Source organism: Pleurodeles waltl, chromosome 3_1, assembly GCF_031143425.1.
Source record: "Pleurodeles waltl isolate 20211129_DDA chromosome 3_1, aPleWal1.hap1.20221129, whole genome shotgun sequence".
NCBI classification, from domain to species: domain Eukaryota; kingdom Metazoa; phylum Chordata; class Amphibia; order Caudata; family Salamandridae; genus Pleurodeles; species Pleurodeles waltl.
Window position 1 is genome coordinate 1,332,770,253 of NC_090440.1, and position 15,204 is coordinate 1,332,785,456.

A 15,204-nucleotide genomic window follows, 5' to 3' on the forward strand; every position below is an offset into this window, starting at 1 on the left:
GAGACTGATGCTGATTCAGACAGAACCAACTCCACTTTTACTGCCCCATGTGCAGCCACAAGTCATGCCAAGATTCACTCCAGTAAAAGGGACACAGTCAGATATGTCTTCAATGATGAATCAAAACATGGGAGTTCCTCTCCCACAGAATTTAAGTACCTCACCAACCCCAGATGCTATATCTCTACCTATTACTGTTGGTCCAGCTGTACCCCTATTTGCACAGAAGAAACCTGCTGGTGAACAGGGTACCATGTCACAGAATGTAATGAGGGGTGGACATAACGAAAATACTTGAGCAGTCTCTTCTGTAGGACAGACGTTTGACGGATTAAGATCACTATTGGACCTTAGCCCATTTGTAGCACTTCTAGATACTATGGTAGGGTCAAACATTATCCAGAGTTTGAAATTGTTGACACCGCAGACCCCGAATGCAGTTGCACACCAGGTGCCACCAGTCCAAGCCAATAACATTTCGTTGCAAGATTTGACAGCTCAGCAATTGACTGAATGGTTAGACAAGCTGAATACCCCGCAGAGTGCTCCTAAGGGAGAGGAGTGTTTGAACTATGCTAGGCTAAGCATGGAAGCGGGTGAACTCATTGAGGGACAAATGGGTATGAACAGGTTAGAATCCTACACAGAAGCAGAGTAGAGATATTTGTGGTCGAAGATTACAAGAGAGGTGAGCAATATGCATCGAAAGCTAGCAGACCCGACAGAAAAGTAAGGCATAGAAATAGAGATAACAAATCATTTGAAAAGGTGTTACAGATTAGATTTTGAGACTAAAGATTTTGAACACATGAGACCTGCCGGAATGAAAGCACACCTTAGGGAATTGTTTCAAAGTGCCCAGACTTGGGGAGCATTAGACAAATGGAAAAGCAGATGGGTAAAGAAAAAGGGATTCTGTTGAGCTGACTGCAAATGTGCAGCAAGGCCCAGATCCAGTGAAGATTTTACCAATGAGAGAGATTCCAGGAAGGAATTTTATTCATGTCCCTTGGAGCAGAAGTGATATTCTACCATTTACAAATGATTATCCAAAGTTAAGAGAGAAGCCAATAGAGTGGTATCAGCAGACAGACAGGTTTGTGAAACTTGCAAAGTGCCTGTGGGAAGACTTGAACACACTACTAGAGATAGTGGTTCCAACTTATCTGTGGATAAAGTGTAAGAGGAGTGTAGATTGGCCAACAAGCGAACCAGAGAGAGATAAAAATACAGGTGCACCGTCTCCTGAGGTAATTAAATATTACTATAAGGTGACTGAATTTTTGAAAACGAGAATTTTGCCCAAGAATATTGATAGGCAGAGGAATGACAGGATATCTCAGGAAAGAAAGGAGTTGATACATGCGTACTATGAGAGATTGTTACAGGCGTTCAAGCATTACAGTGGTACAGAGACTACTGAGGTGAAGGTCATGATTCATTGTGTGTTCAGATTTGTGGAAGTACTGAGACCTGAAATTAGCCAGATGATTACGAATCATTTGATTTGCTGCCAAGCAAAGCCAATTGATGAGGTGTTGCATTATGCAAAGTAATGTAGTGATGAGATTGAGTTGAAGAAGAGAAAGCTGAAAGAGAAGGTGATGGTGATGCAGATTAAAGCTGCTCAGAAAGGCATGCAAGGAAATTTTCCACAGCAGCAGCAGGGAAACATGATGTTTCAGCCTCAGATGAGAGGTAGAGGTCGTGGAGGTAATGTGAATTGCGGTCCAGATTTAGGTACTGTAGTGGTTCAGAATGATGTGCAGGGAATGAAGAAATTGTTGCCATGACACGTTTGCGGAGCTGTTGGATATTGGAAATGGGAGTGTCCGATGATGGTGCAGGAAGGTGTTGTTCAGAAAAATAATGACATCAATTTGTTCCAGAACATGAGAGGACCGAGAATGAGAGGTCCTAATCCAAATTTCCAAAATAATGTGAATCAAGTGCAGAATTTGCAACCCATGCAGCAGGTGCAATTGCCCCCTGTACAAATTACACAGTTGCAGCTGATGCAGCAGGAGGTTCCTATGGGTATCTAGACAGCAAATTCAAATACCTCAAGCCCTAATGGAACAGTAGCAAATGATGCTTTCTGAACAGGTCACAGGTCAGAGGCTTAACCAAAGTAATAGAAAAGTGCGCCAATTCTCGTTACACAGTGAGAGTGGAATAAACTGATTGGGTGAGGGAAAGTTTAGAATGAGGAGACATGTGTGCTTGCAACCTCCTTTGAAGTAGATCTGAGAGGTCCCTATGTGAAAGGAAAAGTCATGGGTCACAGAGTTTCATTCTTGGTTGACACAGGAGCTAGCTACACACTCTACAGTGAGAAGTGCAGAAGTTCTGAACTTGCCCCTTTCAGGTAATAGAGTTCAGATTGTGGGTGTAGCGAATCAGTATTTGACCAACCCGATTACATAATCAGTTCAAGTTGAGATTGGCAACTTTCAGGGTTTGCACAAATTCATAGTCTGCGATTCAAGTCCAGTACCCCTACTGAGAAGGCACTTGCTGAGAAGACCAGATGCTCGATTACTTGTTCAAATGATGGAATTGAGATTAAGACGAATAGCGATGATGATTACCAAGCCCCAGAGATAGAGTGTGAGACTACACATGAGGAATACCCTCTGATTGAATTTTTCCTATGTTCACAGTGAAGGAGCTTCATTCTGATTTGCAGGGAACGGTTAAGGAGAAGGTGTGGGATTTGACAGGAAAAGAAGTAGGCCTGATAAAGGGAGTTGAGCCAGTTAAAGTTACTGTAAATATGAATGCAGTTTTTCCTCAAATTACCCAGTACCACATGCCGCAAGGTGTCCCTATGGAGGTCGCCCAAATAATTGCAGACTTCGTGAAACGATGGGTTTTGAAGGAAGTATTGAGCAGCCCATTGAATTCACCGATAATGGGTTTGCAAAAGCCCTGTAGAAAATTTTGAATTGTCCAGGATTTAAGAAAAATAAATGCTATTGTGGTCAAATGTCGTCCTGTTGTGCCAAATCCAGCTGTGATAATGTTTCAGATTCCATGTGATGCTGAGTGGTTCACTGTCATTGATTTGTCGCTAGCCTTCTTTTCTGTGCCTCTTCATGAGGAAGAGCCAATTTCTCTTTTGTTTAAAATTTTTGGACCAAGTTGAGTGTTGGTGCAGAATTCCTCAAGGGTTTTCAGAGTCACCTTCCATATTCAATCAGATTTTGAAAAGGAATTTGGAGTCGCTGGAATTGCCTCTCCAATCAACCTTGGTACAGTACATTGATGACTTGCAGACAGTCCAAAACAAGGGATGAGTGCAAGTATGACACGATTGCCCCGTTGAACCATTTGGGAAAGAATTGTCATAAAGTGTCTCTGCTTAAATTGCAATATTGTCAAAAAGTAGTGAAATACTTGGGTCACCAGATTGAGAAAGGATCAAAAAAGATATCCAGAGAAAGGGTTACAACAATATTGCAGATAAATCCCCCGACCACACAGAGAGATGTCAGGATGTTTTTAAGGATGGTAGGCTACTGTCACCAATGGATTCCCAATTTTTCAGTCATTTCGAAACCAATGCAGAAGCTGACCCACAAGGAAGTCACTGATCCCATAGTGTTAGATCAAGCAGGAATGAAAGCATTCACTGAATTGAGAGAGTCTGTGCAAGGCTCCAGCTTTGGGTATGCCTGACTACACAAAACCTTTCACATTGTTTTGTCATGAGCGTGATGGATGTTCTTTGTCTCGACACAGGTCCATGTAGGTGTTAACCGCCCAGTGGCATATTTTTCAGGTACTTTGGACCCAGCTGCAGCAGCCTGACCAGGTTGTTTGTGCGCAGTTGCAGCGGTTGGTCAAAGCCTTACACAGTGTGAGGGCATTGTGATGGGATATCTTTTGACTATAATGGTCCCTCACTCTATTGAGATTCTACTTACGAGGACGAAGACCCAATATTTGACTGGTGCGAGATTAACAGATATGAAATGAGTATTCTAGGGTCACCAAATGTGTCACTGAAAAGATGTACAGTGATAAACCTGGCAACCTTACTTCCAAATGAGAATGCTGAAATTGAAAAGATGGAAGACGGTGAGCATGATTGTCTTGAAGTAACTGACTTGTACACAAAACCAAGACCTGACATTAGAGATACACGATTGGAAGAGAATGACCAAATTATCTTTGTTGATGGTTCTTGTCTAATAGATGAACCAGGGACACTGAGAACAAGATATGCTGTGTGCACAATTACTAGTATTTTGGAAGCTACTTGGCTTTGAGGAGTGTATTCTGCCCAAGTAGCGGAACTGGTGGCCCTTACTAGAGCATGCCATGTTTCTGCTTAGCTGAAAGTTATGATCTATACGGATAGCCAGGATGGATTTGGAACAGTCCATGATTTTGGCCAGTTGAGGTCACAGAGGTTACATGATCTCTTCTGGATCACCAGTGAGAAATAGTGAAAGGATTAAAGAACTGTTATATGCTATCCAAATGCCTGAAAAGTTTGCCGTGGTGAAATGCAGTGCACATCTGAAGTCCCAGGACTTTGTGTCATTGGGAAATGGATATGCAGATCGAGTTGCAAGGTTTTGCGCATTGAACTGTATATTGTTCAAAGATAAGTGGGAACTGTCACCTGAAGAAGACGAAACATGTCCAAGTTTTGCATTGAAAGTAATTGACACTTTGGAGGAGTTGAAAATGTTACAGAACAATGTTGACAGGGAGGAAAAACGTTCATGGAGAAAAAAGGAAATGTGTGCAAAGACAAAACGAATTGTGTGTGTCAGAAGGTCAATTGGTTTTGCCAAACAGTCTGTTGTGTCAAATGGCTAGGTATTATCATGGTCAAGCACATGTTGGGAGGGATGCCATGATTCAGTTGTTCAAACATGATTGGTTCAACCCAAAGTTCAGACAGGTTGCTGAAGCAGTTTGCCATTGTTGTGTCATTTGCCAACAATTGAACGCAGGGAAAGGGACAGTGGTTAATTTAAGCCACATTGGAAGAAAAGGCGGTCCATTCAGCAGAATGCAGATGATTTGATTGAGATGACTGTGTGTGGAGGTTTGAGATATGTGTTGGTGATTGTTTGTATCTTTAGTCACCGGATTGAAGCTTACCTGACATGGAGAAATGACAGTCTCACAGTAGCGAAACTACTGCTTAGGGAACTGATACCACGTGTCGTTTTCCGATCTCTTTAGAATCAGATAGGGAAAGTCACTTCAACAACAAAGTAATTAAATTACTGTTCAACACTGAGCAGAAGTTGCATTGTAGTTACCGCCCTTAAGCATCACGACTAGTGGAGCAAATGAATGGTACCTTGAAATCAAGAGTTGCAAAGATGTGGGTGTCCACGAATTTGAAATAGCCTTACGTATTGCCTTTAGTTTTGATGACAATGAGAAATACACCGGACAGGAAGACAGGATTGTCGCCGCATGAGATCCTTATGGGCTGAGCCATGAGGTTGCCAGTGGTGCCTACAAATGCACTTGTCAACATTACAGATGATATGGTGTTGGACTACAGCAAAGGTCTGGCTGATGTGGTTTGCTCTTTCTCACAGCAGGAGGAGGCTACCACACTGCCACCAATCCATGACCCAGGGCACAATGTGAGAGCCGGTGACTGGGTTGTGGTCCGGAAACACGAGGAAAACGTGTTTGGAACCTCGTTGGAAAGGACCGTTTCAGGTAGTTCTGACAACTTCCACAGCTGTGAAGTGCGCAGGAGTTCTGGATCCATGCTAGTCACACGAAGAAAGCGGCATCTCCACTGGATCATGAAGAAGAGTTCTTGAGAGTGCCAACAACAGCAGAGTGAGTCTCAGTGCCGGAAAGAGAACAAAGAGGAACTGAAACCAGGTCTGAGCCTGTTGAGGACGGTTCAGTCATTTCTGTGGGAGACAAAGGAGAAGACCTCCAGGAGGGTGACGGAGAGCCTATCTCAATTGAGGCAGCAGGAGAGTCTAGTCAGAGAAGGGCTATCCAGAAGCAAATGATTTTGAGAGACAAACTGAGCAACTGCCAGACCCAGAGGGGAAAGAAGTTGAGGTGGATCAAAGTCACTGTGATCTGACTCTTCCTAAACCCGTTGCACGTCCGTCAAGAGAAAACACCATAGAATAAGGAGAAGTTTCAAGTTTGACTCTGAAAAGAACAATGACTAAGGGCCCACTAAAAGGAGATAGGTGGCCGGAGTCGCAAGAAAAGAGAAAGGAAGTAGTTGTTGAAACAACAATAGAAGAGGAAGTAGATATGACAAGGAGAGAAGATCTAAGTGAAGGAGAATTGAATGGCGATCGAAAGTTGAAGAGAAAGAGAATAGCAAGTCGAAAATATGCAGGTCCTGAATGGGTGTCTGCAACTACAAGTGAATGGCACCAAGAATCTTTGTCTTTTTGTTTTGATAGAGACATTTCGGGTCAGTATTTTGGCACTTGAAGGAAGCTGATGAACTGAACTGTTGAAACAATCTGAGAGAAAAGTTTTGAGAAAGAGACTGTTGAAAGTAACTGGAAAAGAACTGATAACCTGATTTGACTTTTGAAATCTGATTTTGTCAAGCAGCTTACAGATTTTGACAAGGGATCCTGGAAGTGAGACTGAAAGCTGTAAATAACTGCTGACAAAAGAGTTTGTTTTTGATTTTGCTGCAGTTTTCTAAATTGTTCTTCTGCTTTCTGATTCTTTACAGATCATGAGTAACATTAGCCAGCAGGGTAGGAATACTAGGCCCTGTAAATATATGAGTATTGGTTTGGCGATTGTATGTGGGATATTGCTTGTGTTACTGATTGTGGGTATGCCTGTTCTTGATAAGGGTGCAGCCAACCATACTTCTGCTTTTGAGACAACTACTGTACTAACAGCAATAGAGAAGTTTAGGTTAGATGAGAAATATTTGCATGAGGGCACTAATGCGCAAGGAGAACTTTCTTCCAATGTCTACTATTGCTTGTTGAGTGAGTATGTTGAGACGAGGGATGCGAGGAATTGTTATGTGTGTACACAGATTCCTTCATCAGTCGAAGGAGTTACTTACCATGGTCTGCATTTAACCTATGGGATAAGTTGTAGTCTGCTATTAACAAGATTTTATAACCAGGAGTACATTCAGTATTTCTACTCCAATTATGACATGGTGTTTTTGTTTGTCCCTATAATTAGATATTTGAGTAGGGTAGCTAAGGATAATGACATAGTATTAGTTAGAGGTGTCTTTGAACCCACATTGATGTTTGACACAGCTTACGCACACCGCAATAATCTAACATGCTTGCTTATACCTTTAGAGAAAAGCTTCTTAGATCACACAGATGACAGAAGAAAGGCGTTGAAGGAGAAGTTAGAAAAAGACTTAGAGAAAAGGCCTTACAGGAATGGTTATGCTTATAGTGCAATTCAAACACAAGGGAGATTAGCTCTAGATGCGCAACACGAAGGGAAACTGTATATATATATATAGGCCTAAATCATGAGCTGATACTTTGTTTGTGGGAACAAGTGAATGTAAACATGTGTTTTTGTTTCAGAGTACATGGACTTTTATGTTGAATGGACAGGACAGCTATTCCTAGGATACATTACATCTGTGGTCCTAATTCCAAGAAGGCGGTATGGAACATGTTATTTGGGAATAGTTTTCCCAAAGATTTTTCAAATTAATGATTTGAAGAAATTCCCAAAAGTGACTGAATTACATCATAAGAGACAGAGGAGGGAGTCTCCTTCTGGTATAGTGGGAGATATATTAGGAGCAATGATTCCTTCAGTGGTGGGAGTTGTTCTGAATTCGATAAAGATTTGAAAGTTGTCTACTATTGTGGATAACATGACGTCAAATTTTTCAGGAGCCATACTTCTGATAGATACTGAGTTAGCTGCTGAAAGAGCTATGACTCTTCAGAATCATCTTGCTTTAGACATTCTTTTAGCGAAGGATGGCAGAGTTTGTAGAATGATTAATTCTAGGCATTGCTTCTCGTACCTTCCTAGTAACAGTAAAGAAATTAGAAACTTAATTACTAATCTGACTAATGAAAGTGCTGACTTGCAAGAACTGAAAGAACCAGGTGTTTGAGAAAAGGTTGGCAAAGGTTTTGCTTCAGTGAGAAATTGGCTCAGCAACATTTGGAATGGGATTGTACTGAAAACTATACAGGGGATAATAATTATTGTGGTTTGCCTAATTGGAATATAATGATCTGTAAACTGTGCGAAAGGATTAAATTGAAAAAGTCAAAGAATGATCAGAGGAGGGAAGAAAAGAAAAGGGAGAAATTGTTCAGGGAAAATTCGAAAAGGGAACAAAAGTATGAAGGGATTGAATTGACAAACTTTTAGCGGTGGTAAAAATTTGTGGTTGATAGTTTAGTGGATGACACATTTAGTCATCAGAAGAGGGGTTGCTAGCGCAGGTGTCTTAATAAAAATTATTAATGAGAGTTCTTATACTATGAGTAATGGATTTTGTGTATAAATTATAATAACATAGAAAAATAATGCACACATTTGAAAATGTGATCACGATGAGTGACCGGCAATGTTCACGAAGTACACTTATTAATAGTTTACTAATATGAAATGTTGAGTATATGTTTGACTAATGTAGTAATATGCCATATTAAGGGTTATGCATTATATATTGGCTTTATTAATTGTAGGCCTTAACTTATCAGGTGTCTTGGCCTAGTTGCCCGGCCTTATGTCAAGCTGTATTTCTTAACGTTTAATAAATGGCTGTTCAGAGAGTTAAACTGTGATTTTCCATTGTATTGTTTCAATGTGCTTGTAGCTAAAAGTTTTTCTCATGAGAACCGATTGCTAGAAGATGCTGTTCTTGATAAATGTAACAATATGTGTGTAATGTGTGTATAACTGACTTTCTCAGGAGGAGAACAATAGAGACACTGATTGGAATATAAGCTGCAACAATATTGTTACCTGACGAGCCGGATGAGAACATTGCAAGAAAAGCCAATCAGTGACATGTGAACAGAGTAGTTGTAGAATTCATAGATGTGAAGTTGGAGTTTTATTGGACAAAGTGTGAACATGCGATCCCTTGACCAATAGGGACTTGGGAAGTAGTTTCAGGAAATGTAACTTAACAGGACTGCACTGAGAAGAAGCAGCCATTTAGCCCATTATCCATTTTCTTGCTAGCCAAAAGTTCATTACTTTCTTGTGCATCTTGACAAGAGACATGTTTAACTGTAATGCTTAAAGACTTTGGGCCATATTTATACTTTTTGACGCACAACTGCGCCAACGCAGTTGTGCGCCATAAATGTTACCGCCGGCTAACGCCATTCCAACGTGCCATGCGGGTGCCTTATTTATGGAATGACGTTAGCCGGCGCTGCGGACTGATACGTGTAAAAAAAATGACTCACACCAGGCAGCGCCGGCGTATGGGAAAATGGGGGTTGTGCGTCAAAAAATGGTGCAAGTCAGGTCTGAGACAAAAATCAGGCCTCACACCGGACTTGCACCATTTTGTTTGACGCACAATCCCCATTGACATGACTCCTGTCATAGCAAAGACAGGACTCATGCCCCCTTGCCCAATGGCCATGCCCAGGGGACTTATGTCCCCTGGGCATGGTTATTGGGCATAGTGGCATGTAGGGGGGCCCAAATCAGGCCCCCCTATGCCACTTAAAAAAATAAAAAAGAATACTTACCAGAACTTACCTTTCCTTCCCTGGGATGGGTCCCTTCATCCTTTGGTGTCCCCCTGGGGTGGGCAAGGGTGGCAGGGGGTGCCCCTGGGGGCAGGGGAGGGCACCTCTTGGCTCCTTCTGAGCCCACAGGTCCCTTAACGCTCGCCCTGACCCAGGCGTTAAAAAAAGGCGCCCATCAGGCTGTGCGACATTTTTTAAGGCTCACCCCCTCCTGTGCGTCAAAATGACGCCAGAGTATAAATAAGGCGCACAGGCCTTAAAGTCATTTTTTGGAAGGGAACGCCTACCTTGCATATAATTAACGTAAGGCAGGTTCCCCCTTCCAAAAAATGACGCACATGGTGGGATTTTGACGTCCGCGGGGTCGGGCGTCAAAGTATAAATATGGGGCAGAGTTTGCCCCGAATGTGTGTCAATATTTTTGACGCACATTCGGCGCAAGCAGAGTATAAATATGCCCCTTTGTGTTTTATGAACTTTGGTGCTGAATCCTGATGCCTTGCTCACTGAACTGATGTCCTGATGATGAAGGCTATTTTAGCTTGCCGATCCAATTAAGGAAAGGTATTATTGTACTCGTGTTTGTTATGCCTATTTGCTTTTTCTTTCTAGGTACCAACCGCACTGTTTTGATAGAGCCATAGTTAGATGTTTTACAAATTTGTGTTTACTAAATTGTTTTGCATGAAGCCCAACATGCTGATTCTAATCTGATGTTAGAGAAGGATTCCCACTAATTAAAGTCTGCGAATAGGGAATAACGTTTGATGAATTTCTTTGCTGAATCTAAATGTATGTGATATTGTCTGCACAATTATTCCTGTAATTAATTTGCACTGTAACCTTGGAATGTGTAGTAGTTCAAGCTTTGATTAGATTGTGTTTCTTTCAGCGTTTTGGACAGCCAGTGTTGTATCTGTATGTGTATCATTTGATTTTGAGATTATTTTACGTGACTTTAACATTGTTAATATAGGGAAATAAATATTCTAACTTTTACTAACGGTGTGGTTATTCATGACTGAAAGGTCATGGTGTGTGACAATTGCTGACTCCATTGATTATTAATGCTATTGATTATCATTGATTCCTGATGTTATTGATTGATTATTGATCTGCATGTACTGGAGTACTGCAGTTATGGTGGGATCATCTTAATTGAGAGTCAAAAGGTTCATCGACCTATTTGCGTCCCCTTGTAAGTTTACTTATTAAGGTCAGATGCGCTAACAGTGTCTTGTGTTTATGTCCATGGACAAACAACAGTCACTAATTGATTATAGACAAGGCCACTTCAATTTATGTCAGCTTCCTGAAAATTGATCAAGCGGTAGGTGGCGTGAAAAAAGTGACAAGGCAAGGGGAAGCCCCATCTTCTATTTCAAGGTGCTCGTAGCTCAATGGTATTTTTAGGTTTGGACTACAGACTTCCTTAGCTGACAAAATGATGCTTTAACCTGCACCCCCTCTCAGTACACAAACACAATACAAAAGTCAAACCTACTGAAGCTGTCAATGCTTTTTGGTATCTATTACTATTTCTATAGAATGTCTCTATTTTTCTTACTGTATTTTACAGTGCTGTATTATTTATAGTTAGATCTATTTGTTGCGCCTTGAAACTGCGTTTGGATGTTAATATGTAGAGGGTTAGGCTTAATAGGTTAGGGTGGCAGTCTGTGTCAACTGGGACAGTCAAAGTGATAATCTGGGAATAACACGGGGAATACAACTTCAGTGTTTGAAAAGAGCACGAAGTGCCAGGCCTGCAAGCAGGGAGTTAAGGAGTCTGCTTTGGCATCACCACTGAGTGGGCAGTAGTAAAAGGCCTGAAAGGGTATTTCATAATTTTGAGTAGGAATCTTTTTACTCAAAACATATTATATTCTCGTCGGGCGAAGGGAAAAGGGGCGCATGCTATCAAAGCGGTTTGCGCCTGATTTTTCTAGGCAGCTGGTTAGGACACTATTCTATTCCTCTCTATCCCCCTCCACATGGTCACCGGGCATCATACAATTAGTCGTAGGTTAGAGGTAAACTCTCCCTTACTATCTCAAACACAGACGCCAGGTGGCACTGTGGCAGGAATGTCAGTTGGAGTCCATTTTGGAAAATTATAATAAAATCTGTTCGAGGATTGAGGAACAGCAAGAAAACATCTATGACCGCTAGATGTCACTACTAGGCTTCTCTTCTTCTAGACGCTTGATAGGCTGATTCACACGATAATTTGTCCTCCAAGCATAACAAATATAGAGGCATTTTTAAAAACATAAAATAAAATCAACCTTCAGTCACACTATTGTGTACCTACATGCATACTTTTCAGCTTGCAATACGGATTTACATTTTGAAATTCCACATGAAACATAATGCGGAGAACTCCACAAGTTAGACAGAGGCGGGCTTTTCGAGTCGTTTCACCTTCAAAAGGCTCCAAAGCAGTATTCGGTTGCGAGAACAAGAGAAAAGAGTTTAAGCTTTAAATTATTACCTCGTCTAAAGAGACGGCAACAGATAGAATAACCCCGTCATCCTCCTCTTTGGATTCTGGCTGTGAGACGAAAACAGGCTCTGAAGGGTAGAGCCCCTCCTCTTTCCACTCCTAGAAGCATTGCATTACATTGTTAATAGCCTAGCAAGGATCCATGTAATTCTTCTTAACATTCAATTTCAAACTAGTTAGAAGACTGCGCCCTGCCTTCAGCTGGTCTCTCTTTAACCACGAGTACATTATTTGTTTTCTATTTGTTTATGTACGGATTTTTCACAATATCAAAGCATTTATTTAACTTTAAATACACATTTTGCAATATACAATTAGCAAGGGTTCCAGTCGAGGTTTAAACCGTATGATACTATAAGTTCTTCATGCGATGTTAAATCTACTCTAGGTACAAAACATATTTCACACATATTATCACCTAATGTAAAAAGATATGTTAAAACATGTTAACCGAGTTAAATTATTCTATCAGAAAATAATGTAATAGATAAACAAGTTCGTGTGACTGAATGCCTACTAGGCTATGAAGAAGCTACACTTAGTCATGCAGATCATGGAAATCACACACATGCGCTGAAAAATGTGGCTTTCATTACTCCTTTTATGTAGGGTGGGGCCCGTGAGGGCCAGCTGTGACATGCTGGGTAATCCAATATCCTATCATCAAATAGGAGTACGATTTCCGATTTTTTTTAGTATGTTTTACACCTGCTGTTGTTAACCTTTTGATTTCTGGGCCCCCCACTGAACCATTACTTGATTTGGGTACCCTTCTCCCCACTGAGACATTACAAGCGGCGGGGGCGGGGGGTGTGGTATGTAATCTCCATGAGTTGAACGTCAAAAAATACAGAAACAAGTATTAACAAAATGCCTCAATTATCAAATATTTTGTTTATTTCACAGTCAAATATATTTACATATTTTCAATGTTGATTCTTTATTGGTATACACTTTATTTTATTGTATTAATTTTAATATTATTTCATTATGTAGAACAGTGATGGCCCCCCTGAGTAGGCCTCGCAGACCAGCAGGGTTCCTGGGCCAACAGATTAAGAACCAGTGTTTTACACAATTAAGCTCCTGTTATTCAAACGTTTTGACCTTTATTGGACGTGGGCCATGCTAAGATATCATTGATTACAATAACTGACTGACCGTGGGTCACTATATCACTTCCGGTACCTTGCACGACAATGATATTACATAACAACAAAGACCTACCAATGAATTGTAATGTAAGGTTATAATTACTATTCTTAGGTCCTCCTCATTTACCTGGGAAAGAGGTAAAAATAGTAATTACATATCTTGAGATATCTTATCTCAGTATATATGACCTCAATATAGTGACACACAACCAACTTGAACATGTCACAGATCACAAACGTGCACACTGGATTGGCATCTGGGCAGCTGCATCCAGAGCAGCAAATCTTCCACCGCAAGGCCAAGTTTGAACAGTTGTCTAAGTGACTAACAATACCTCTCGAGCATTTGCTGCTTGATACAACCTGTTTGCATATTAATGCATGTCTTGCAAACTGAAGGCCTGCTGCATGTGTGACAAACAGTTGAAGTGATGGCAAGAAAACTGCCTTTAGCTGCCTTTCCCCATCCTGTCTCTGCTTGGCTATTAGTTGGAGATTTTCATTTACTGACATTTTGCAAATATGAAAGCAGTTTTATGATGTATTAACGTAACTTTCCAGTTACTTCACACTGCGAGTTGCAGATGAAATAGTTATCAGACTGTAAGTACATTCTTTAAGGGCCAAACTCCGTGAAACCTAGCACAGTGTATCTTGTTTATGAACATTATTCTGTTTTGTAATCTAGGATAAAACACATACGACTGAGTTACTATGGTTTGTGTAATGAAGAAAATGGTCAATCTTGCTCTTTTGTCAATTGTAATCCGGCTCAGAAAGAGGATGCTCAAACAGGACATTGGTAATTGATGCAAAGAAAGTTGATGAGAAAACTTGGGCTAAGCCAATATCTTCTGGAAGAATGACTAATTCGAACAAGCACTGTCAAAGCCAATAGGACTAATTTTTGAGACCTAGTGATTCTGCCAATGCCTTTTGTTCAGGCAGTACCGTATCAGCAGTACAGCATGGCCAGATGCAAATAATAAAAGGCAGCCATATAATTTTGTAGGCACATGTGCATGCATCATGATGTATCTTTTTTTACTAATGCAAAATAGTAAACAGAAAAAAATATTAAAATTAAGTATCATTTTTTTTTAAATTCAAGGCATGCCTGGCCCTCCTGCCCAAAAAAATAAGATATATAAAATAGACCTGAAGGGGTAGTGAGCAATGAAGGAGTGCCTCGGGGTGGGAAGCAACTGGCAGCCAACAGGGCAGAGTAAGAGCATCATATGAGGGAGACCAACATGGAGTATGTGGAGAAGCACAAACGCAAAAGAGAGCAAAATGAGCTCTGTGGGATGCAGGAGGGGGTTAAAAGCAAACAGGCAAGAGACAGTAACACAGAAGACAGGGAGGGAAGCACCTGGATGAGAAAGAACATGGAGGTAGGGTGAGAGCAGCCTGTGAGTGAGACAAGTGGAGAACACAATCCTCTCATGGAATGCTTGAGCAAAAACAAAAATATGTTGCTTCAAAATCAGCAGTGAAAGGATACAGGTAAAGGGGCTGTGTCCCAGAGACGGAACAAGTACAGGATGGACAAGGCAAGCAATCGATTAAGAAGTGAGAGTGAAAACTATGCCAACCGATGATTAAAAAAAAATGAGTGGTCTTAAACTCACTGTAAATTCTAGGTATGCTGATAATATGTAATTTTTACCCAGATTGTTGTTCAATCTGGTAGGCTCAACTTAAAAATGTATATATTTCCATTTATTTAATTGTTATTAGCCTATCCGGCCTTAACAATAATCACACAATAAATATCAATCCATCAAACTCAATAAAAATCACATTGAATATAACATCTCAGTAAAAAGGAAACTATGCTTGAATTTTT

At 40.8% G+C, this 15,204-nt stretch overlaps 1 protein-coding gene across 4 annotated transcripts in view; it reads right to left on the reverse strand.

The window, feature by feature from the left end:
* The window catches only part of LOC138285127 (carotenoid-cleaving dioxygenase, mitochondrial-like), a 374,127-nt gene that overhangs the window by 86,686 nt on the left and 272,237 nt on the right, over positions 1-15,204 (reverse strand). For all 4 annotated transcript variants that reach the window (XM_069224694.1, XM_069224690.1, XM_069224692.1 and 1 more), the window contains one exon: positions 12,190-12,300. In XM_069224694.1, the coding sequence (XP_069080795.1) occupies positions 12,190-12,300 (111 nt within the window). The remainder of the gene's footprint in view (positions 1-12,189; positions 12,301-15,204) is intronic.